Raw genomic sequence first — 24758 nt, 5'->3', positions numbered from 1 at the left:
ACATTATATGCTGATACTCTAACATAATATGCTGATACTTTAACATTATATGATGATACTTCAGCATTATATGATGATACTTTAACATAAAATATGCTGATACTTTAACATTATATGCTGATACTTTAACATTATATGATGATACTTTTAATAACACTATATGCTGATACTCTAACATTATATGCTGATACTTTAACATTATATGATGATACTTCAGCATTATATGATGATACTTTAGCATAAAATATGCTGATACTTTAACATTATATGCTGATACTTTAACATTATATGATGATACTTTAACATTATATGCTGATACTTCAACATTATATGCTGATACTTTAACATTATATGCTGATACTTAAACATAATATGCTGATACTTTAACATTATATGATGATACTTCAGCATTATATGATGATACTTCACCATATGGTACTTTAAATATATATGGTTAAACAATGGGATCATCATACCAAAATTCTTCGACAAGAGAAAAGTTTTGTTTTCAATTGCATTGTACATATAGTATGTATTGGCAAATTGATCGGACGAAAGAGAGAAGAGGGGAACATGTAAGCAGTCTTGGATATACTGGTGGATTTGGGAAGGGGGAAAAGGGTAAATAAGAAATATTAAGAGTGAACTAAACAAAGATAGCTTTGCAAAGTGCGTGTACTGCGCAAAAATTTTGAGATATTTTGGAAGTAAAGGAATTATTCATGATAATAAAACTTGGCAGTTTTTTGAAAAATCAATGATGGTACAGGGACATCAAAGCAGAATAATACAATTTAGGGGACTAATATTTGATTTGTTTGGGGGTGCATTTTTTTTTCAAGTCAGATTATCTATTTTCATGCCACTATGTGAATGATAGATTATTCATTTTCTAGATGACCAGGTACAGATTATTTATTTTCACACTCTTTGAACCAAAAAAGTCTATCCAAACTCAAAAACTCTATTTCTTTGGGGAGAGGGGAGGGACTACCACCACACCAAAGTCATCCCAGTGGAGGACATATTGATTTATTTTCAGCATATTCAAGGACAGATTATTTATTTCCAAAATATGATAGCCTCCTCCCTCCCACAAGTATTGCATGGTTGCCCTGGCCTTAGAACAACATGTCAGCACTTAAGTTCTTGATAGTTCCACACTTTTATATGTAATTTTCAAATCAGCAGCACGGGAATTGTTGTTCAGAGATTTCATTGTTATGACACTAATCTTCATGGTAATTTAGACTACTAATGACTCAAAACCTCTTCCAAAATCTAGCTGCCATTGCATTTGTTAACTGGACTATTAAAGCTGGTCTATAGTCACATCCAATGCCATGCATGCAATCATTCTGGAATACTGTAAAATCATAAAGACTGAGCTAATGAAGTTAGTTTGAACTTTGTGAATATTTACGGTGTTGTAATCTTGCCCCCCCCCCCCCCCCCCCAAGTAAAGAATAAAAATTAACATCCAAACAACTAATATAATATTTCACTAAAAAATCTTAAATCTTAATTAAACTATACCTCAATATAAATTCAACTATAAGAAATTATAATGAAATATATACTTGTATTTATTTATTTATTTATTTATTTATTTGGCAATAATACATATAATTACGTAATTATGTAACTTGCAAACCATGCAGTAAACACGTTCCAGAGTCATATACAGGATTTTAAGATGGTGGTAGGGAGATAACAGAAACTCAAAATACTTGTAGTAAGAATGAGTATATAAGAGCAGGGACCTATATATAAATGGGATATAAACGGAAGGTCAACTCTCGCCGTACATAAGTTGTGGGATTTTGTAAGTCAATTTTAATTAAATATATCTCTAATGCTCTCAAATATTTCAGATCAAAACCTTAAATTATTTAATATTTAACAAAAAATAATTCAAGATTTGTTGTTGGTACTGTTTAAACACCTTATCTTACATGTAGTAGTAATTATGTTTATTTCAAAATCAGCACATGCCCCTAATCGGCCGTATTTCTAAGAATTCGCCGATTTCAATGTTTGTTTCATTTATATTTAAATTATATTATACATTTATTGCATGAATGTTCTGGAAATATGAAGATTTATCCAGCCAAGAAAAAATCATTTTCCCTGAGGGCTTCCCTCGAGGGGAATATGATATTTCTTGGCTGAATAAATCTTCATGTTTGCCGAACATTCATGCAATAAATTGTTTATTATACCGAAAATAGCAAAAACTTTAAAAATATACATAAACTTTAAAATTCAGCAAATTCACTTTCAATTTTAACGTAAAGTAACTGAAAACACTTCAGCACTTCTGTGACGTCTACTACTCTTGGGAATTTTCATTCAACGAATGATAACTATTGTGGGAAAATGCATAAGGTCTCCGAAAAGGTTGAATATGATGAAAAGCATGAATGATGACAGGAAAGTATGAAGTTTTATGGCCCTGTCAAATGATAATCTAAAACCAATCAGATAACGCATTGTATAGAATTATAATAATGAGGTATACTAATATAAACTTCCAAATTCGGCACCGCTCTTAAATTCACTTTCAATTTTAACATAGTGTTACTGAAACACAGAAGTCCATCAGCAATTTTGTGGCGTAAACCAGGCTACTGTGACGTCTACTACTCTCGGGAGTTTTTGTTGAAAGAACGATAAATATTGCGGGAAAATGCATTAGATCTCTGAAGAGGTTGAATATGATGAAAAGCATGAACGATGACAGGGAAATATGAAGTTTTATGGCCCTGTCACGTGTTAATCTAGAAGCAATCAGATAACACATTGTATAGAATAATTATAATGAGGTATAATAATATAATGTATGCTTTAAAATTTATTAAAAATACATTCCAATATGCAAAAAGAACAGATTACATTAACTTTACATTACAGATTACACTGACTTAGTAACTGGGAATAAATGTAGTGTGAAAAACTTGAAGTGTTGTGCTTGACGTTTTGGATAAATAAACATGGCGCTGAAGGAATTGTCTATTCAGTTAGTATATATGTCTCTGATAAGAGCAAAGGTTTTCTCAAGATTCAGGTTTTCTCTATTGAATATCAAGAACAGAAAGTTTTTCCTCCTCTTACTTTAAACTTCATTTTTTTTTTTTTGGGGGGGGGGGGGGGGAGGGGGGCACCCATTTCACTTATATCTGCAACTATCCTTTAGACTGCTTAAAATTACATTTATTACAATAACAAAAACCAACTTTTTAAATAGACAAACTTGATACTTTTATTCATAACATTAAGTTCAAGGATCTGCTAAACTTCTTTTATCAAAAGAATTAATATAAATGCATTGAAGCACTATAAAAATTTTCGCATTACACATAAATATTTGAATTTAATACAACTTCAGTTTTCCATGAAATGCCATCCGACTTTGAATGTGAATGACTATGGAAATGTTGAACCTTTAAAATCCGGAGACTTGTTTTGCTGAGAAAAAGTGTGGATATGTCAATCAACCTGCAATATTCCACTTGATGTGATTTGAAATAATAAAAACTTATGTATTAAATTGTCTAAGATTGTATTCTCATACATTCTGTTACATGCATTTTGGGCGATTTTGGTGTCACTATCTCTATGTGAAACCTATTTTTAAAGCACCATAGAGTGAAGTATCATCATATAATGATAAAGTATTCGCTGCAATAGCACGTATGTATCAGCATATTATGTTAAAGTATCATCATACAATGACAAAGTATCAGCATATAATGTTGCAGTATCAGCAAATAATGACAAAGTATCAGCATATAATGACAATATATTAGCATATAATGTTAAAGTATCAGCATATATAATGTTAAAGTATCAGCATATAAAGACAAAGAATCAGCATATAATGACGAAGTATCAGAATATAATGTTAAAGTATCAGCATATAATGTTGAAGTATCAGCATATAATGACAAAGTATCAGCATATAATGTTTAAGCATCAGCATATAATGTTGAAGTATCAGCATATTATGAATGGTCTCTACATAAGGCAGCTGAGGCATTCCAAACAAAAAAAAAAAATGTTCTGAACAATATGTTACCTTTCAATTTTTGCTAAATGTCCCCATTAAGGAGTTGAAGGGCTGGTCCCTAAATATTTCTTTTGCATATAATCTCTGAACCAAAAAAGAATTTCTGAATACTTGTTTCATAAAAGTGTTTAAAATCATAAGCACATTAAGGTGATATTAAAAAGGAGAATGCATGTATTCATATAAAAAAATTGATAACCTTTAGTGGGGTCATGATTTGCGCAGATTTAATCTACACCACCATAGGAGCCTTCAGTATAAATGTGATTAATCATGGTTTTGCAGGTCTTTTTCCAAAAGAGCCCCTGATGCAGGTTCTGTTACAGTTCAGGAACATCATTTCTAGAATCCCTGTTTGGTGAAGTTTATGAACTGTTTATTTAGATATTCAAGAACAGTACCAGAACACTGGAACATGTTTTTGCAAGGGTAAGAAGAAGATTTTAAAAATGAAAAAGGTGAACATAACAAACAGTGATCGATCTCAAAAAATCTATAAAAATAAAAATCTGTGAAGAGGGCATAAAATATGGACCCCTGGAAATTCCAGAGGTGAGATCAGGTGCCTAGGAGGAGTAAGCATCCCCTGTTGACTTGTCACACCCGCTATGAGCCCTATGTATTGATCAGGTACATGGAACATTCTGTAGTCAAATTCAGTAAATAAAGGCCTAACAATTGGTATGAATCAAGTCAGCCAAAATCGACCCAATGTTAGGTTATATTTGCTTTGAAGGTCATTATAATGACCATAGAATTTACAAAATGTTGACTTTAAATGAGGTTGTTGAAATCTATGTACATCAACTTATCTTTCAATAAACTTGCCTTGGTTTAAATATTGATTGTACTTGGAGCATGCTCTTGAGTATCGAATAAGTTGGGATGTGGAAAGACCATATGTACCGTATTTGGCTGAATATAATACGCACTTTTTTCCCAAAATAATTTTCTGTGAGAAAGGGGTGCGTATTTTACACCACAATGGGATTTTGATAGGTTTTTCTTTCATGTGAAACACATGCAGATTCCCTGGCGCATGCGTGAACCTAGGTTTGCTTAGGTCACGCATGCGCACCAGCAAGAAATCTTCAGCGCTCTGAAGTTTTGTTGTAAATAGAAGAAGAAGAAGAAGAGAAACGGCTATCATACGCACATACCGAAGTATTACCTAGAGACTTATGCAATTTTTTGCTGTTTATTGCCGTATTTAAAACTTCGGAAAGTTATTGTTGGAATGTAAGCTTGTTAAATTTATAACCTTTTGATAGTTAAATTTAAAAGCAAGTTAAAATTAATTTGAGCTGCATGTTCATCGTCTCCGTGTAGGCCGCCATTAACGATGTTATTTATAGATGTTGACACATTCCTTTGCCACGTGCTTCTGTAATCAAAGTACAGGTACCTAATCAGTCGGACACTCGGTCAAAAAAAGTAATAAGTCATTTTTTAATGAAATACAATAAAATAAAATTTATTTTAGGTTTTAAATAACTCAGTGAAAATTCATTTCAACAGAAACACCCCTCTTTACGTCCCAATGAATGGAAGCCAATGTTGTGAACACGTGCGCTTGTCACTTGATAATTACCCCTCAACACCCCTACAGGCAATTAAATTGTTTACCGACTCCAAAACACTGTTTTTACAGTTAGAGCACTGATTATTTACTGCCCTTATTAATGGCTTTGATTATTTTCTTTGTTAAAAATCGGGGGTTGGTTTATGATCTTTCGTATGTATATGCGTGTGTTGATTACGACACATTAAACAGTTAAACGCTTGTTAAATGTAATTTTACTTTATCTTATATCGGCCTCGTGTTAAAATGATTGAGAGTTAAAAAAGGAAATATGAAGTATGTTGAAACTTAAGCGTTATCATTTACTCGTGCTCTGTAGAAAATAAGATATCCACGGAGATTACCTCGATGTATGAAGACATATGTACATCATTTTTCACAGCTTTGGAGGTGTGTTGATAACTACACTTTACACGCTTGTGAAATTTCGATTTTATTTTTATAACATCAGCTATTTATTTAATTAATTAATTTCAAGTTCAAAAGAGGAAAATCGTAGTCTATGAATACTTTGATGTTTCAATATCGCTTGCCCTGTAAAATTTACATAATTTTCAACATGATTACCTTAAACTAAAAATAAATATGACAACTGTTAAACTTGCAACAATATCTCGTGCTTTGTTGAAATAAAATAATTTCCACTAAGAATAGTTAGAATACGGCGACGTATAATTTCAATATCACCGTATCCTAAAAAAATTAATAATAAACTTTGTTAATAGTTTTATGCAACATTATCTCGTGCTTTGTTAAAATAAATAATTTCCTCCAGATTGCCGCGATATGGAAAGTCAAGATTAAGAAATAAAAACGTATTTGAATAAAATATCGTGTTCTGTAAATTTTCGGCACTTGATTTCCGCGCCGATTTTCATAGCAAATTACCGCGATTTTCAAAAGTTCAGGACACCGCTTGGTAAAATTTTCTGCTGCGTATAATACAACCAAACTGTGTTTTTTCCCCCCGTTTCAGACTCAAAAAGGGGGGTGCGTATTTTACACCAATGCGTATTATATTCGGCCAAATAGGGTAGGTTATAGCAGGATATTATTGCCTAAATAAGGAAAGTTGATGATGGAAATTTGAGGTCATCTCGTTTGTCATACAATTTAGTTGGTAGCTGGCCCTTATCATCTATAGTCAGTAACACATCCAAATATGTAACAGATGTGGCAGACTCTGTGGTGTCTTTTATTTCAAGTTCACTGGGATATATTGAATCAACATATGAATGAAAGTAACTATTGTTAATTAGTAAAACATCGTCAATATATTTAAATGTTAAGCTGTAGGCCACAGCAAGTGTTTTCCACTTCTCATGTAGAAGTTTTTGAGTAAATTCTGCTTTATAGGAATATACAATACAATTCAGTATTGAAAAGTTTTAAAGAGGGGGACAAACTTAAATTTACACTACCTCAGGATGCTTCTATATCAATATTACTAATCAGGGCTTTGCTGTTCTTAAACAGAAGAATTTTAACGATTTTTTTCCTACATAAAACTCTGATTGCTCATTGTGGCCCCATCCTACCCACCATAAATTTGAACAAATTTGAATCTACACTACCTGAGGATGCTTCTATAATGATATGAATAATCATAGCAGTTTTTTCAAGATGATTCCTATATATTCCTATGCAAAACTTTGACCCTCTGTTGTGCCCCAACCCCTTGGGGGTCATGATTTGAACAAACTTTATTCCACAATACCTAAGATTGCTTCTGTATATATATATGACTAATAATAATGGCTTAGTTGTTCTTGAGAAGAAGATTTCAAAGATATTTCCTATGTAATGGTATGATCAGGTTCTTACAAGGGATATATAGGTTTTCCTTTTTAGTCTGTCTGAGTTAATGATTGAAATGATTATTAAGACAGCTCTGTCTGAGGGTATATCATACAGTACTTAAATGTTCTCTTATCTATAGAGATGGGGACTGGGTAAGGTACTACTTACACTCTGTTTTCCCCTAGGTTCCCATTGATATATAAGAAGCAGTTGTCTCAATCTTCTTCAGATTTACTACACCCAGAGCTTAACATTAATTCCCTAGGATACTTGTCACTGGTGTTTATAACTTTTATACTTTTATTTTGCTCTTATCCTTAAGCATCACATACATAATACTCTGATATCAATTTAATGCATTTCACAGTAGAAAAGGATTTACCAAGAGAAAGTTTCAAAAATATAATTAACTTAATTTCCACCCTCCTGTAATGTCATAGATTTTTGTAAAATTGTTATTTATTTTAAATTCATACCCAATAGAATCTTTAAAAAGTGTTGATAAGGGCAATAACTCTTTCTCATTTATCTATATTCAGGCATTTTCCTTATTGTACTTCTTATGTAAAATGGTTTCCCTGATATTTACAATTCAAACATATTTATAAAGAAGCAATTATTTTGGAACTTTCAGCATCACAATTGTGTATTTGAACCATGCAGTTTTTACATTATTTCTATTATACTGTTTACTAAAATGTACGATGTTTTAATGCTGATATATGCTTCTCTTTATTTATGTCTTACATCTAAAAAAATGATGGCAACCTATATATTTTTTGCAATTATTCATTGATTTAAACTATATTTAGTGAAAATAAATGCAGTTTTTCTACTTTGAACCCATAAAATTGCGAGGATGGAAATACCTTAACAAAGACTGCATTGAAGTCAATGAAGTAATTTTTTTAGAATAAAAATTCAAATAATATCAATAAATACCGTAGTGGAAAAATACACTAAAACTAGGGATGTCAATGAATTGTTGACTATTAATCATTTATGAAATAACATTCGAATTAATAAATTATATAAAAGAGTGGAATTCTCATCCTGAAATTGAGAAACCATCTTTCCTCAGACACGGTCAATGAGATAATTTTCCTCATTAAAAACTGCTGACTTTGCATGTAGAAAGTACAGTAATTAGAAATGCTTCACTTCCGCGAGAATCATTTGTCAATTAATGTGTTGTTTTTGTTTTAAAATTATGTCGCTATACTGCGCTTTCTTTGTAAAATTATTAATAGGACTTGATCTCATACCATGTACCCATTATAGCCGTGACATGTTTGGACACTACGATAATTGTTATAAAATTAATATTCTTTTACATATTTTAAGGACATTTTGATAGTTGGTACAAAAAGTATATTCAAATATTTAACATTATCACAGAAATTATCATTATCTATATAAATCTGAAACTTATGTGGATGCATTCTGGTGTAGCATCTGGTGGATGCATTCTGGGAAAGGGCGGGGCCACAATAGGGAATCCAAGTTTTACATTTTAATATATAGAAAAAATCTTTAAAAATCTTCTTCTCAAGAACCACTGGGCCAGAAAAGCTGAAACTTATGTGGAAGCATCCTGGGGTAGTGTAGATTCTGAATTGTTAAAATCATGACCCCAGGGGGAAGGGCGGGGCCACAATAGGGAATCCAAGTTTTACACTGAAATACTAAGAAATTTTCTTTTTAAATCTTCTTCTCAAGAACCAAGTGGTTCTTGAGAAGAAGATTTTTTTCTATATATTTCAATGTAAAACTTGGATTCCCTATTGTGGCCCCGCCCTGCCCCAGGGGGTCATGATTTGAACAATTTAGAATCTACACTATCCCAGGATGCTTCCACATAAGTTTCAGCCTTTCTGGCCCAGTGGTTCTTGAGAAGAAGATTTTTAAAGATTTTTACTACATATTTCAATGTAAAACTTGGATTCCCTATTGTGGCCCCGCCCTACCCCCGGGGGTCATAATTTGAACAACTTAGAATCTACACTACCCCAGGATGCTTCCACATAAGTTTCAGCCTTTCTGTTCCAGTGGTTCTTAAGAAGAAGATTTTTAAAGATATTTTCTGCATATTTCAATGTAAAACTAGGATTCCCTATTGTGGCCACACCCTTCCCCTGGGGATCATGATTTGAACAATTTAGAATCTACACTACCCCAGGATGCTTCCACATAAGTTTCAGCCTTTCTGGTCCAGTGGTTCTTAAGAAGAAGATTTTTAGAGATTTTTACTACATATTTCAACGTAAAACTTGGATTCCCTATTGTGGCCCTGCCCTACCCCCAGGGGTCATGATTTGAACAATTTAGAATCTACACTACCCCAGGATGCTTCCACATAAGTTTAAGCTTTTCTGGTCCTGTGGTTCTAGAGAAGAAGATTTTTTAATGACCCCACCAAATTTCTGTATTTTCTTGATTATCTCCCCTTTAAATGAGACTTGGCCCTTCATTTTAACAATTTAAACTTCCCTTTACCAAAGGATGCTTTGTACCAAGTTTGGTTAAAATTGGCCCATTGGTTCTTGAGAAGAAGTGGAAAATGTGAAAAGTTTACAAGAAACTGCTTCGCGGTTTATAAAGCGTAAACTGCCCCAACCCAGTTTATACCCTATAAAATGGGTAGCTATTAAATTCATTCCTTAAATGAGGAATGGTTGTATAAAGTCTAGAAAAGTTGCAAGATTTGATGTTACTGACTTTTGAAAAAAAATTGATGATTTTAAATTTTCTATAAGTTCTTTTGAGTTTTTGAGAATTCTCATCTGATTTTCACCACTTCTAGAATAAGCGGTAGCACAGTATGACTGAAGTTTCTCCTTAACAGCAGTTAATATTTTTGTAAGGAGTAAGGATAGGGGCTTAGTAAAGCAATTGCTTGACCCTGCAATGTATCTTTGTTTGTAAGGATTTTTAAGAAGTTTAGGAATCCAATATAGGTACATGTAGGGTAGATCAAACTCACTTTGGATGACTGGAATGTTAAAAGTTTTAAATACTGAAATGTGATATTAAAGGATTTCATCTTTAGAAAGTGAACTGTGAGTATAAGTGGGATTTCCAAAAGTAGAATTAAAACCAAGTTCTTTTAAAATACAGTTATAATAGTAAGCCTTCTGGCCTATTCTTGGGAATGGACCTGCTCCAAAAACTTTAACCTGGTCACTTTTCTGAAAAATGTAGGTCAAATCCAGCATCTGAAGCATCTCTGGTAGTGTACATCAATAAATGTATCTTTAGTGCAAAGTTGGTTAGCATAGGGCCTATAACCACTTTCTAAAGAAACTGCTCCAAAAACTTTAACCTGGTCACTCATCTGGATAATGTACAGTAAACATCTTTTATAACGTATCTCAGGGGACTGTGATAAATCCTACGTTATAACCGGTGTACGTTATAAGCGGAGACCGGAAGTACTCAGTACACCTTTACCGTAAACAGTTTTCAAACTGCTAGTGTGTTATTTATATTTTAAAGTATGTATACATTGTAAATGATTTACAAGTATATTTGGTTTCGTTTCTTATATAAAGAAAGATTAATATTCAGTAACATTTTATTTATTTATCGTCAGATCATATAAAAAGTCCATAATGTTTGTCTGTTTGGCCTGAGGACATTTATTTACAAAAGTCTCCAGAGTTGCCAGAGTCCTGAAAACTTCAGACTAATGCCCTTTGATCATCTCGGTAGATGGTATGCACGTGTCAGGCACGGCCTCATCGTCCTCGCTGTCGTCGCGGTCTACTGATATTGAATCACTGTATTTTCCTTTCACTTGTTTAATTATATCATTTTCGTCTATATTGCTATTTACTGACTCAAAGATGATTTTTTCTTCAAAAAATTTATTATGAATACATCTACTCGATGAACTTTATTCAAACAATTTATTATAAATACGTCTACCTGAAACAACAAAGAAACCTTGTTAGAAAAACACCCATTACGGAGAAGCTATGAAGTCAACAAACCGTGACTAATCCGCAGTCCCTGAGCTGATAGAAAAGGTGTGAAACCATGTGTCAGAATACGTTATAAGTGGTGTAATTATGTAACGGGACCAAATTCCTAATACTTTATAAGCGATACTACGTTATATACAAATACGTTGTAAGCAGTGTTTTTTCCAATCTTATATATAAACAACTTTACCGGGACCACAGAATGGCTACTTTACATCCGGAGATACTTTATAACCGAGTACGTTATAAAAGAAGTTTACTGTAATTCAAATTTAGCACCTGAAGCAAGTCCAGTAGTGTCATCCTTAGATGTAACATCCATGCAAGTTTGGTCAACACAGCGACTTTAAAATGAACCTGCTCAAAAACTTTTAACCTAGTAACTCATCCGCAAAATGTACCGTAGGTCAGATCCAGCATCTGAAGCTGGTAATGTGCATCCTTAGAAGTATCATCCATGCAAGTTTGGTTAATATATAGTTTTATAGTTACTTGGAAATGAGACTTGCTCCAAAAACTTTAACCTGCTTCAAAGACAATTACCTGGTCATTCTTTAGCTGAAACTGCAGCATCTGAAACCTTGACTGGTAAAATAAAACATACTAGAAACATCTTCCATGTCTGATTAAGGTAGGGCATAGTAGTACTTGAAAAGAAATCTGCTCCAAAAACTTTAACCTGGGATGCCAACGCCAAGGGTATTACATAAGCTCCCCTCAACTTCATTGAGGTGAGCTAAAAAGTACTATTACCCTACTATGTTCAGAAACCATGCCCTCTGAGTAACATTACATAGCAACGGTTGAAAATGCATGATAACAGGTAACAGTATGAAAATTGTTAACTGCTCAGAATGTTTGCAAATATGGTTCACCAAAGTTTTCTTTAAAATGTACTTAAATCCGTAAAGTATAACAAAAAAATAACATTTAACTTAACTTGTGAAATTGTTATCCCTTAAAAGCCATTGTGGACCTTAATTAGCTTTTCCTCAGTTTGCATTATGGTTTTTGCAGGATAACAATTTCAATTGTTACCCTAAACAAGAGGCCCATGGGCCACATCGCTCACCTGAAAAAAAAAGCAAAAATCAGTACAGTATTGAAAAGTTTACAGGGAGGGGGGTTGTTGAATTTTAAACTACCTGATGATGCTTTCATATCAATACATATCAATATAACAAATGGCTTTGTTGTTCTTGAGCAGCAGATTTTTTTTCCCATATATTCATTTGTAAAAATTTGATCCCCCATTGTGGCCCCACCCTACCCCCGGGGCCCTCATTTGAACAAATTTCATTCTACACTACCCAAAGATGCCTCCATATCAATTTGACTAATCATGGCTTTTCTGTTCTTGAGAAAAAGACTTATTCCTATAGATTCCTCTGTAAACTTTGATCACCCATTGTGGCCCCAACCTATCCCCGGGGTAATGATTTGAACAAATTTGAATCTTCCCTACCTGAGGATGCTTCCATATAAATATGACCAATCATGGCTTTACTGTTTTTAAGAAGAAGATTTTAGAGATATTTTCCTATATATTTCTATGTAAAACTTTGATCCCCAATTGTGGCCCCACCCTACCCCCCGGGGGTCATGATTTGAACAAATTTGAATCTTCACTACCTGAGGATGCTTCCATATAAATATGACCAATCATGGCTTTACTGTTTTTAAGAAGAAGATTTTAGAGATATTTTCCTATATATTTCTATGTAAAACTTTGATCCCTCATTGTGGCCCCACCCTACCTCTGGGGGTCATGATTTGAACAAACTTGAATCTTCACTACCTGAGGATGCTTCCATATAAATATGACCAATCTTGGCTTTACTGTTCTTAAGAAGAAGATTTTTAAAGATATTTTCCTATATATTTCTATGTAAAACTTGGATCCCTCATTGTGGCCCCACCCTACCTCTGGGGGTCATGATTTGAACAAACTTGAATCTTCACTACCTGAGGATGCTTCCATATAAATATGACCAATCTTGGCTTTACTGTTCTTAAGAAGAAGATTTTTAAAGATATTTTCCTATATATTTCTATGTAAAACTTGGATCCCTCATTGTGGCCCCACCCTACCCCCGGGGGTCATGATTTGAACAAACTTGAATCTACACTACCTGAGGATGCTTCCATATAAATATGACCAATCATGGCTTTGCTGTTCTTAAGAAGAAGATTTTTAAAGATATTTTCCTATATATTTCTATGTAAAACTTGGATCCCCCATTGTGGCCCCACCCTACCTCTGGGGGTCATGATTTGAACAAACTTGAATCTACACTACCTGAGCATGCTTCCATAAAAATATGACCAATCATGGCTTTGCTGTTCTTAAGAGGAAGATTTTGAAAGATATTTTCCTATATATTTCTATGTAAAACTTGGGTCCCCCATTGTGGCCCCACCCTACCCCCGGGGGTCATGATTTCAACTAACTTGAATCTACACTACCTGAGGATGCTTCCATATAAATATGACCAATCTTGGCTTTACTATTCTTAAGAAGAAGATTTTTAAAGATATTTTCCTATATATTTCTATGTAAAACTTGGATCCCCCATTGTGGCCCCATCCTACCCACGGGGGTCATGATTTGAACAAACTTGAATCTACACTACCTGAGGATGTTTCCACATAAGTTTCATCTTTCCTGGCCCAGTGGTTCTTGAGAAGAAGATTTTTAAATGATGCCATTATTTTTTCACTAATTCCTAATTATCTCCCCTTGAAAGAGAGTGTGGCCCTTCATTTGAACAAACTTGAATCCCCTTTACCCAAGGCTGCTTTGTGGCAAGTTTGGTTGAATTTGGCCCAGTGGTTCTTGAGAAGAAGATGAAAATGTGAAAAGTTTACGACAACGAAGACAACAACGACGACAGACAATGGACAAATTTTGATCAGAAAAGCTCACTTGAGCCTTTGGCTCAGGTGAGCTAAAAACCATGCAATAATTTAATGATAATAAAATGTAATGGAAACTTACTATAGCAGTTCCTATTAAAATACATTGGTTCCTTTCTCTTGCCTGGCACAACCTCCTTGTGCTGTATTAGATGATAGTAGAGGCTCGAGGTTCCTGACTTTGGCATACCAATAATCATGAAATATGGAAGACATCTTATAGTATTGTATCCACTCTCACATTCCTCATAGCATGGATTTTTTAGGTATGGAAGATACACAAAAGTACTCTGCAAGTAAGTTTAAACTCAACATAACAAAACATTCACAACTCATTTCTTAAGAGTTGTCAAATCAATTTCATGTGAAATGTCAGTTGGTAGATTTACCAATTATGATGAAACATGGATGTAGTAAACCCTTGCAAAGTGCTATTTTTTTCAATCATAAACTTAATTTTTTTTACATATTTTTAAATTTTGAGAAAAATGTTTGCATATACATTTTTCCATATACAGTTGAACTTCAGTATCTTGACGGATATCTCGAATACTAAGGAGTGATTGGGAAGTCCTAACCACATAATTCTTAAGTATTTTACCCTTGATATCTTGGATATCTAGAAGTTTTTTCTCGGTCCCAACAAGTTCAAGATAACAAGGTTTGACTGTATGTCAAGATTATCAAAGAAGCATGCACGTACATGCCAAATGTGGTAGAGTAAACCATGAGAAATACTCCAATGATTGCTTCTGGCCCTTAATCATTTTATTGTTTTACTGGTGTTTCATTAAATTTTTGTTCTGGTGTCCTTTGTTTTTTTTAACACTTCATGCCTCACAAACTTCATGCTTTTGCTTGCAACTTTTGGGAAAATCTTTTACCTTCCATTATTAAAGCTAATCTTTACTGTCTCTTATATTGCAAAGTTAAAATGAATGTCCTTATAAAATCAAATCCCTTAAATTACAGTATATACTTGTGTATGACAGATTTTTGGTACAAATCTCTATGTCCAACTTGTGGGCAAGTCCTAAAGACATTGGAATTTTTTTCTGGACAGCAAAATGTAGTGTTTATATTCAACCTTGATGATTATTATTTGAAACTGATTTGTTTAGAATGACAGATTAAATATCAATGTCAATTCCCAAATTATTAATTGAACACAAGTAAATACATATGAGTATTGATATATAAAATTATTTTGTTGAAAATATATGATAAAATATGCAATTAATGTCATTTTCTAAAATATTATATAAAACACAGGGGAAACAAGATGTGTTTGTGAAACATTGATGCCCCGTATGGCAGCTTATGGCGAAGGTTAAATTTTCTCAAAATCCAGGCCAAAAGATAAACAAGAGGCCCATAGGCCACATCGCTCACCTGAGCACATTAGCAAGGCAAAAGCACAAATCAGTTCAGTATTGAAAAGTTTACGGGGGGGGGGGGGGGGGGGGGGGGGGGGAAGGGGGGGGGAGGGGGGGTCTTGAATTCTAAACTACCTGATGATGCTTCCATGTCAATATATAATTTGTTTTAACAAATGGCTTTGTTGTACTTGAGAAGATTTTTAAAAAAAATTCCCATATATTCCTCTGTAAAAATTTGATCCCCCATTGTGACTCCTCCCTATCCCAGGGGTCATCATTTGAACAAACTTGAATCTACACTACCTGAGGATGCTTCCATATCAATATGACTAAACATAGCTTTTCTGTTCTTGAGAAGAAATTTTTTTCTATATGTTCTTATGTAAAACTTTCGATCCCCTTATTGGGCTCCACCCTACCCTCGGGGTTCATCATTTGAACAAAATTGAATTTACACTACCTGAGGATGCTTCCATACCAAAATGACTAAACATGATTTTCAGTTCTTGAGAAGAAGATATTTTCCTATATGTTCCTATGTAAAATTTTCGATCCCCCATTATGGCCCATCCCTATCCCCTAGGGTCATCATTTTAACAAACTTGAATCTACACTACCTGAGGATGCTTCCATATCAAAATGACTAATCATGGCTTTGCAGTTCTTCATCAGAACATATCTTCCTATATATTTCTATTTCAGACTTTTATCCTCCATTGTGGCCCCACCCTACCCCAGTGGGTCATGATTTGAACAAACTTGAATCTACACTACCTGAGGATACTTCCACATAAATATGATCAATCAGGGCTTTGCTGTTATTGAGAAGAAGATTTTTAAAGGTTTTTCCTATATATTTCTATGTAAAACTTTGATCCTCCATTGTGGCCCCCCCCTACCCCCGGGGGTCATGATTTGAACAAACTTGAATCTACACTACCCGAGGATGCTTCCATATAAATATGACTCATCATGGCTTTGCTGTTATTGAGAAGAAGATTTTTAAAGATTTTTCCTATATATTTCTATTTAAAACTTTGATCCTCCATTGTGGCCCCGCCCTACCCCCAGGGGTCATGATTTGGACAAATTTGAATCTACACTACCTGAGGATGCTGCAATATAAATATGACCAATTAGGGCTTTGCTGTTATTGAGAAGAAGATTTTTAAAGGTTTTTCCTATATATTTCTATGTAAAACTTTGATCCTCCATTGTGGCCCCGCCCTACCCCCAGGGGTCATGATTTGAACAAACTTAAATCTACACTACCTGAGGATGCTTCCATATAAATATGACTCATCATGGCTTTGCTGTTCTTGAGAAGAAGATTTTTAAAGGTTTTTCTTATATATTTCTATGTAAAACTTTGATCCTCCATTGTGGCCCCGCCCTACCCCCGGGGGTCATGATTTGAACAAACTTGAATCTACACTACCTGAGGATGCTTCCATATAAATATGACTCATCATGGCTTTGCTGTTATTGAGCAGCAGATTTTTAAAGATTTTTCCTATATATTTCTATGTAAAACTTTGATCCTCCATTGTGGCCCCGCCCTACCCCCAGGGGTCATGATTTGGACAAATTTGAATCTACACTACCCGAGGATGCTTCCATATAAATATGACCAATTAGGGCTTTGCTGTTCCTGAGAAGAAGATTTTTAAAGATTTTTCCTATATATCTCTATGTAAAACTTTGACCGTCCATTGTGGCCCCGCCCTACCCCCAGGGGTCATGATTTGAACAAACTTGAATCTACACTACCTGAGGATGCTTCCATATAAATATGACTCATCATGGCTTTGCTGTTCTTGAGAAGAAGATTTTTAAAGGTTTTTCCTATATATTTCTATGTAAAACTTTGATCCTCCATTGTGGCCCCGCCCTACCCCCAGGGGTCATGATTTGAACAAACTTGAATCTACACTACCTGAGGATGCTGCAATATAAATATGACCAATTAGGGCTTTGTTGTTCTTGAGAAGAAGATTTTTAAAGGTTTTTCCTATATATTTCTATGTAAAACTTTGATCCTCCATTGTGGCCCCGCCCTACCCCCGGGGGTCATGATTTGAACAAACTTGAATCTACACTACCTGAGGATGCTTCCATATAAATATGACTCATCATGGCTTTCCTGTTATTGAGAAGAAGATTTTTAAAGGTTTTTCCTATATATTTCTATGTAAAACTTTGATCCTCCATTGTGGCCCCGCCCTACCCCCAGGGGTCATGATTTGAACAAACTTGAATCTACACTACCTGAGGATGCTTCCATATAAATATGACTCATCATGGCTTTGCTGTTCTTGAGAAGAAGATTTTTAAAGGTTTTTCCTATATATTTCTATGTAAAACTTTGATCCTCCATTGTGGCCCCGCCCTACCCCCAGGGGTCATGATTTGAACAAACTTGAATCTACACTACCTGAGGATGCTGCAATATAAATATGACCAATTAGGGCTTTGTTGTTCTTGAGAAGAAGATTTTTAAAGGTTTTTCCTATATATTTCTATGTAAAACTTTGATCCTCCATTGTGGCCCCGCCCTACCCCCGGGGGTCATGATTTGAACAAACTTGAATCTACACTACCTGAGGATGCTTCCATATAAATATGACTCATCATGGCTTTCCTGTTATTGAGAAGAAGATTTTTAAAGGTTTTTCCTATATATTTCTATGTAAAACTTTGATCCTCCATTGTGGCCCCGCCCTACCCCCAGGGGTCATGATTTGAACAAACTTGAATCTACACTACCTGAGGATGCTTCCATATAAATATGACTCATCATGGCTTTGCTGTTCTTGAGAAGATGATTTTTAAAGGTTTTTCCTATATATTTTTATGTAAAACTTTGATCCTCCACTGTGGCCCCGCCCTACCCCCGGGGGGTCATGATTTGAACAAACTTGAATTTACACGACCTGAGGATGCTTCCACAGGAGTTTCATCTTCCCTGGCTTTGTGGTTCTTGAGAAGAGGATTTTTAAAAGGTGCTACTAATTTTTCACTAATTCTTCATTATCTCCCCTTGAAAGAGGGCGTGGCCCTTCATTTGAACAAACTTGAATTCCCTTCACCCAAGGATACTTTGTGGCAAGTTTGGTTGAAATTGGCCCAGTGGTTCTTGAGAAGAAGTCGAAAATGTGAAAAGTTTACAGACGGACGGACGGACAGACAGACAGACAGACAGACAGACGGACAGACGGACAGACGGACTACAGACAAAATGTGATCAGAAAAGCTCACTTGAGCCTTCGGCTCAGGTGAGCTAAAAATGTTGGTACCCAAAGAAAGGCCTTTTCTCGAGGAATATACTTGTGAAATTTGAAAGCCCTAGCTGCAACTGTTCAAAAGTTATGGTGAAAGTTAAAGTTTTTTTAAAGTAAGTAAAACGTCAAGGTCAAAGTTGTTGGTATCCAAAGGAAGGTTTTGTCACAAGGATTACATATGTGAAGTATGAAAGCCCTAGCACCAACCATTCAAAAGTTATGGCCAAGGTTAAAGTTTTTCAAAAGTAGGTCAAACTCCTATGTCAAGGTCAAAGGGTCAGAGTGGTTGATATCCAAGGGAAGGTCTTGTCAAAAGGATTACATATGTGAAGTATGACAGCCCTAGCACCAACCGTTCAAAAGTTATGGCCAAGGATAAAGTTTTTCAAAAGTAGGTCAAACTCCTAGGTCAAGGTCAAAAGGTCAAAGAGGTTGATATCCAGAGGAAGGTCTTGTCACAAGGAATACACATGTGAAGTATGAAAACCCTAGCACCAACCGTTCAAAAGTTATGGCCAAGGTTAAAGTTTTTCAAAAGTAGGTCAAATTCCAAGGTCAAGGTCAAAAGGTCAAAGTTGTTGGTATCAAAAGAAAGGCTTTGTCACAAAGAACACACATGTGAAGTTTGAAAGCCCAAGCACCAACTGTTCAGAAGTTATGGCCTAGGTTAAAATCTCATAAAATTTTGCAAAAGTGGGTCAAATTCCAAGGTCAAGGTCAAAAGGTCAAATTTGATGATACTCAAAGAAAGGTCTTGTCACAAGGAATACACAAGTGAAATATGAAAGTCATAGCTCCAACCAATCAAAAGTTATGGGCAAGGTTAAAGTTGACAAGAGACAGACAAACAGACAAACAGACAGACAGGACAAAAACAATATACCCTGATCTGAAATTTTCAACTGATTATTGCAGAAAGTTGCACCAACTTAAAAGAGAGTTCATGGTTAATCCCTCAAAAATAATCTTATAAAAGTCAACCAGCTTAAAATGGACAGGCAAGCTACTTACAAGCAAGTATGTACACAAGTCGAAAAGGCCTGTTTAAGAGGATGTTCTAGGAGAAAAAAACTTAATATGTCATCACAAAAATACTGTGTCTCTTGCTTGGCTTATCATCTTATTTGTTTATTTAGTTTGTTTATTTGTTAACGTCCCTCTTGAGAATTTTTCACTCATATGGAGACGCCACCACTTGCCAGTGGAGAGCTGCAAATTTTTACCTATGCTCGGCAATGAGGGCCATTGAGCAGTGAGGGATCTTTTTCATGCCAGCACCTACTGCGACACAGGACCTCGGTTTATATGGTCTCATCTGAAGGACCGGTCTCCACATCCCACAGTGGGATTCGAACCCACAATGTAAGGATCAACTCCTTACTCCGCGACTCTAGAGCAGACGCTCTATCACTGCACCATGCGGGTGACTGTCTTATTTGTACAAGATGGTACTGTGTAGATTATCATCATCCACATATTGTTTACACAATTATTGCTTTGATCATTCTCTGTATTTATTAAAATACATTTAAGGACAGATAAAAACAAAAAATTGGATGCTTGGATTGATAGATATTTTTTGACTTATTTTGTTGTAAATAATTAGAATAATAAATTCCTAAAATATTAAGAAATTGTAAACTTTCTATGATGTTCAAAATTTTACCTTTCTGCAACCATCCATATTAATCTAAACAACATTTTTCACTTTAAATCCCATTATTGTTAAACTTTGAATGAAAAATTACAAAACTATGCAATTAAACTTATTCATTTTACTTACCCGGTATATAAACATGACCTATTAAAGTTGTTATTTTCGAGATTTTTAATAAAATTTTGTTTGTATTGTCTGTCCTTAAACTCAATCAGAAAGTGAATGAGTGAGCTAAAATTGGAGCGAAAAGGAGGGAGCTTTTAAAATGACCAAAGCACAACACAAGACACATGAAGGATAAATCAGGACAAACACTTTACTAAACTGCTTATGTACATTTTTATCAGTCTTCATGTGGTATTGAGTTGTCATAAGTACAGTGTTATTAAACTTTATTTTAAATCTCTTGCACTACTGGGAATACTGCATTTGGATTTTATGTGTATTAATATATGTGCATATATGTGTCCATTCATCGGTGTGCTCATAGAATAATGTTAAGAGTTGTTAGAGAATGGTCAAAACAAGAATGTGTAAAGAAATTGATGGATGATGATAATCTTTACAGAACTAGACTCGATACAGAAATGCAACATGTACAGGGACAGAAAGCTAACGATTCCTGGTTCAAATGTCAAAGGTTAAGTAAGCCAAGTCCATGGCTAATCATTAATATCAACAATATCATAAACAAAATTTTGTTTATGATTCAACCCTTTGAGTGTTATAAGATTTGATCACATGACCAACTTCATGTCATATCCCAATGAAACTCAAAAAATATCTTATTTCTTAATGATACTGGAGATGAATACCATTATATTATGTCATGTCCTGCTTTTAATGATTTTAGAAAATTGTATTTACCATCAACATATATAAGTCGACCAAGTGCTTTTAAGTTTTTAAATTTATTTTCATGTAAAAAGGTATCTGTCATCAATAACCTTTGTAAATTTATCAATATAATTAGGCCTGAGTTTTTTTATTTTCTGTTTAACGGGAAGCGCCAACCCAATTTTTTCAAAATACCGAAAAAAAATAAAAGAGGTCAATCTCACTTTTATTTTTAAAATACCCGCCGACTGTGTCATTTATTGATGGTTTGAAATAAAATCGGGTTTGTTGTACACCATATTTTAATAAATCATGTAAACGTTTGACACAGCTTGTGTTAATCAAATTCTTGTACTAGCGTCTGATTATGATATCATAACCAGTTTAAAGAACTAGTTTATCGCACTTTTCGCGGGTTCTATCAACAGATCAACAAGGAAAAAATGCCATTTCGAGACATTTATAGATAAAAATGACGAGATAGTAATATTAAATCCATTGACGATAAAGAGAAAAAAGATCCTGAAATCGGAATGAAGGCATCAACAACCTAAATACACTATATGCACACTGAACCATGTGAACTGTTGAACTTGTGTCTAAGGAGTTGGGGGTAAGTTTTTTGACGTCTTAATAAACTTTCTGTTACAATTGTTCGATGGTTAACATTTTTTGATAGGTTTTTTGTTTCTTTTAAAGATGTTTACATTGTATATTTAATTTGATCACATAACAAATTGAGGTAAAATTCGCGGTAAAATTTAATTTTACAATGAATTATGTTTAACTATATCAGGGACATAAAATTACGATTAAAAAATTTTAGATACAAGTCCATGTCTGCTTGGTTGAATTAAATGAGATCAGGATTCCAACAAAATTACGATTGGAAAAGAATATTTAAAACCAATACTGACAAGTGACAGCTAATTGGAGTTGCACACATTACCCTGTGGAAAGGTAGAGATAGAAAGAATTAAGTCAACAAAATGTCCAATTTAATATTTTAAATGCAAATTGAACAAAGGACAAAATTATTATATTTATAATATAAGAAATGTGTTATTATCAAAAACTCTTAAAAAATGTTTTGTATCTTCATTTAGAAAAGAAAATAATCTCATATAAATACTGTTTTTTATCTTCTACTTTCTAACTACTACTTGTATTTGGTTATATTAATAAAGTATCTTAAAGGAACAATGCATTTTTTGTGCAGTTTGATTTCTTGGTGGAGACCCAACCATTTGTGAAGAGTTCAGAAGACTTCCAAGATGACTGCTGTTGTTCGTCAAATAATTTCAGCTGACAAATTTCCATTCTGAACCTCAAGAATGTCTTAGTCCTATACTAGGAATGCATTGTCAAGTTAGCTATCAACCCCATATCTTTCTCCAAACTTCTGTTTAATCAAAATATATGTAGCTTAAAACATTTCTTATCATTACTTTTATAAATTTTATACAGTAGGAGATGACCAAAAGAAGACATCTATAAATTTTTGAGCAGTGTGGATTTTTCTGTTGTCCGTGTATCCAACATTATTGTTGCTATATAATAATTTAAACTGTAAATTTTATTGTTTTGCTTTCATACTAGAGTTTACAAGTACCATAGAAAAAGGGAGACATTTGTCTATACCCACAGATAAAAGATTTTGTAATATTTGCAACACAGGGGAGATTGAAGATGAATTTCATTTTCTATTCAGCTGCCATAAATACAATAATCATAGGTTAACTTTTGAAAGGAACTTGATGAATTTTTTTCAAGGAAAAATATCAAATATGTCTTATACTCAAAAAGTTAAGCTTTGTTTTAATAGCCATTGTCCAGAAATACTGAAAATAACACACACACTTATTAAAAAAAGTCTGGTAGCTAGAAATGATTGCATTACATAATTATTATACAAATGATGTATGATTTATAATTATGTATAGCCTCACATTCTATACTAAAAATATTGTATATTTATGTATGAACAATTGATGATTCTTATAATGTGTTGTGCCTTTGCCAATTATTGTAATTGTGTTTGTGCTAATAAATATTTGTATTTGTGTTTGTAATTAACCACAGTAGGATGACACATGCATATAGTTAGGAGGTGTATCTTTTTATCCATATTTGAAATCCAAATAAATGATAAACAAAATTTTATTGTGTTTTCTTTCATTTTTCAACATTCTATAAAAAAAAAAATTCATACCATTTTTGGGTTTTATTTTTTTTATGGTCTCGACTCGACAAATTTTGAACTTTTTATTTTTATTTTATTTCGTCCCCTCGACCCGACTTTTTCTTAAAAATTCCCGTTAAACAGAAAATAAAAAAACTCTGGCCTTAATAAGAGAGTTACCCTTCCAGGTTAATGTACACTCTTGCATCATGTATTTTGTTTGATATCGTTGTTCTATTTTCTCTATGTTGTTTTATACAATGTGAGAATAAACTGAATTGAATTGAATTTCAAAAACAATTTGATAATAGTGACCATTATTTTGATAACACCCATTATTTTGATAATGCCTACTAAGTTCCCCTGAAGTCTTGTTTTCATTGCTAGACAAGTAGAAACAGTAATTTTACTATCAATATTGGTAGTGTAGGCAAGTTTTTAAACATGGATGAGGATGCAATACTAGAGGCCCAAGGGCCTTAACGGTCACCTGAGTATAAAACAACAATCCATGTAAGATCCATAGAGTTTAAAATAAACTGATAGAAGGAGCTTTTGTAAATATTTGATCATCCATTGTGGCCCCACCCAATCCCTAGAGTCCAGAGTCGTGATTCAAACAAACTTGAATCTATACTACCTGATGTTTCCATGTAAATATAACCAATCATAGCTTTGCTGTTCTTGAGAAAAAGATTTTAAAAGCTTTTTCCTATATATTTCTAAGTAAAACTTTGATCATCCATTGTGGCCCCACCCTACCCCCGGGGGTCATGATTTGAACAAATTTGAGTCTACATTACCTGAGGATGCTTCCATATAAATATGACTCATCACAACTTTGCTGTTCTTGAAAAAAAGATTTTTAAAGATTTTTCCTATATATTTCTATGTAAACTTTGATCATCCATTGTGGCCCCGCCCTACTCCCAGGGGACATGATTTGAACAAATTTGTATCTACACTACCTGAGGATGCTTCCAAATAAATATGACTCATCACAACTTTGCTGTTCTTGAAAAAAAGATTTTTACAGATTTTTCCTATATATTTCTATGTAAACTTTGATCAT

At 34.0% G+C, this 24758-nt stretch overlaps 1 protein-coding gene across 1 annotated transcript in view; it reads right to left on the bottom strand.

Annotated features, from left to right (window-relative positions):
• Window positions 1–24758, bottom strand: part of LOC133195824 (uncharacterized) — a 154420-nt gene that overhangs the window by 68807 nt on the left and 60855 nt on the right. Inside the window, exon 7 of the mRNA XM_061331778.1 lies at window positions 14433–14640. Coding sequence (XP_061187762.1) covers window positions 14433–14640 — 208 coding nt within the window. The remainder of the gene's footprint in view (window positions 1–14432; window positions 14641–24758) is intronic.

The sequence above is a fragment of the Saccostrea echinata genome, unplaced genomic scaffold (assembly GCF_033153115.1).
Source record: "Saccostrea echinata isolate AGI-Se365-2 ecotype Australia unplaced genomic scaffold, CSIRO_AGI_Sech_v1 ptg000029l, whole genome shotgun sequence".
In the NCBI taxonomy this organism is placed as follows: Eukaryota; Metazoa; Mollusca; class Bivalvia; order Ostreida; family Ostreidae; genus Saccostrea; species Saccostrea echinata.
This window is presented reverse-complemented; position numbering and strand designations above follow the sequence as displayed.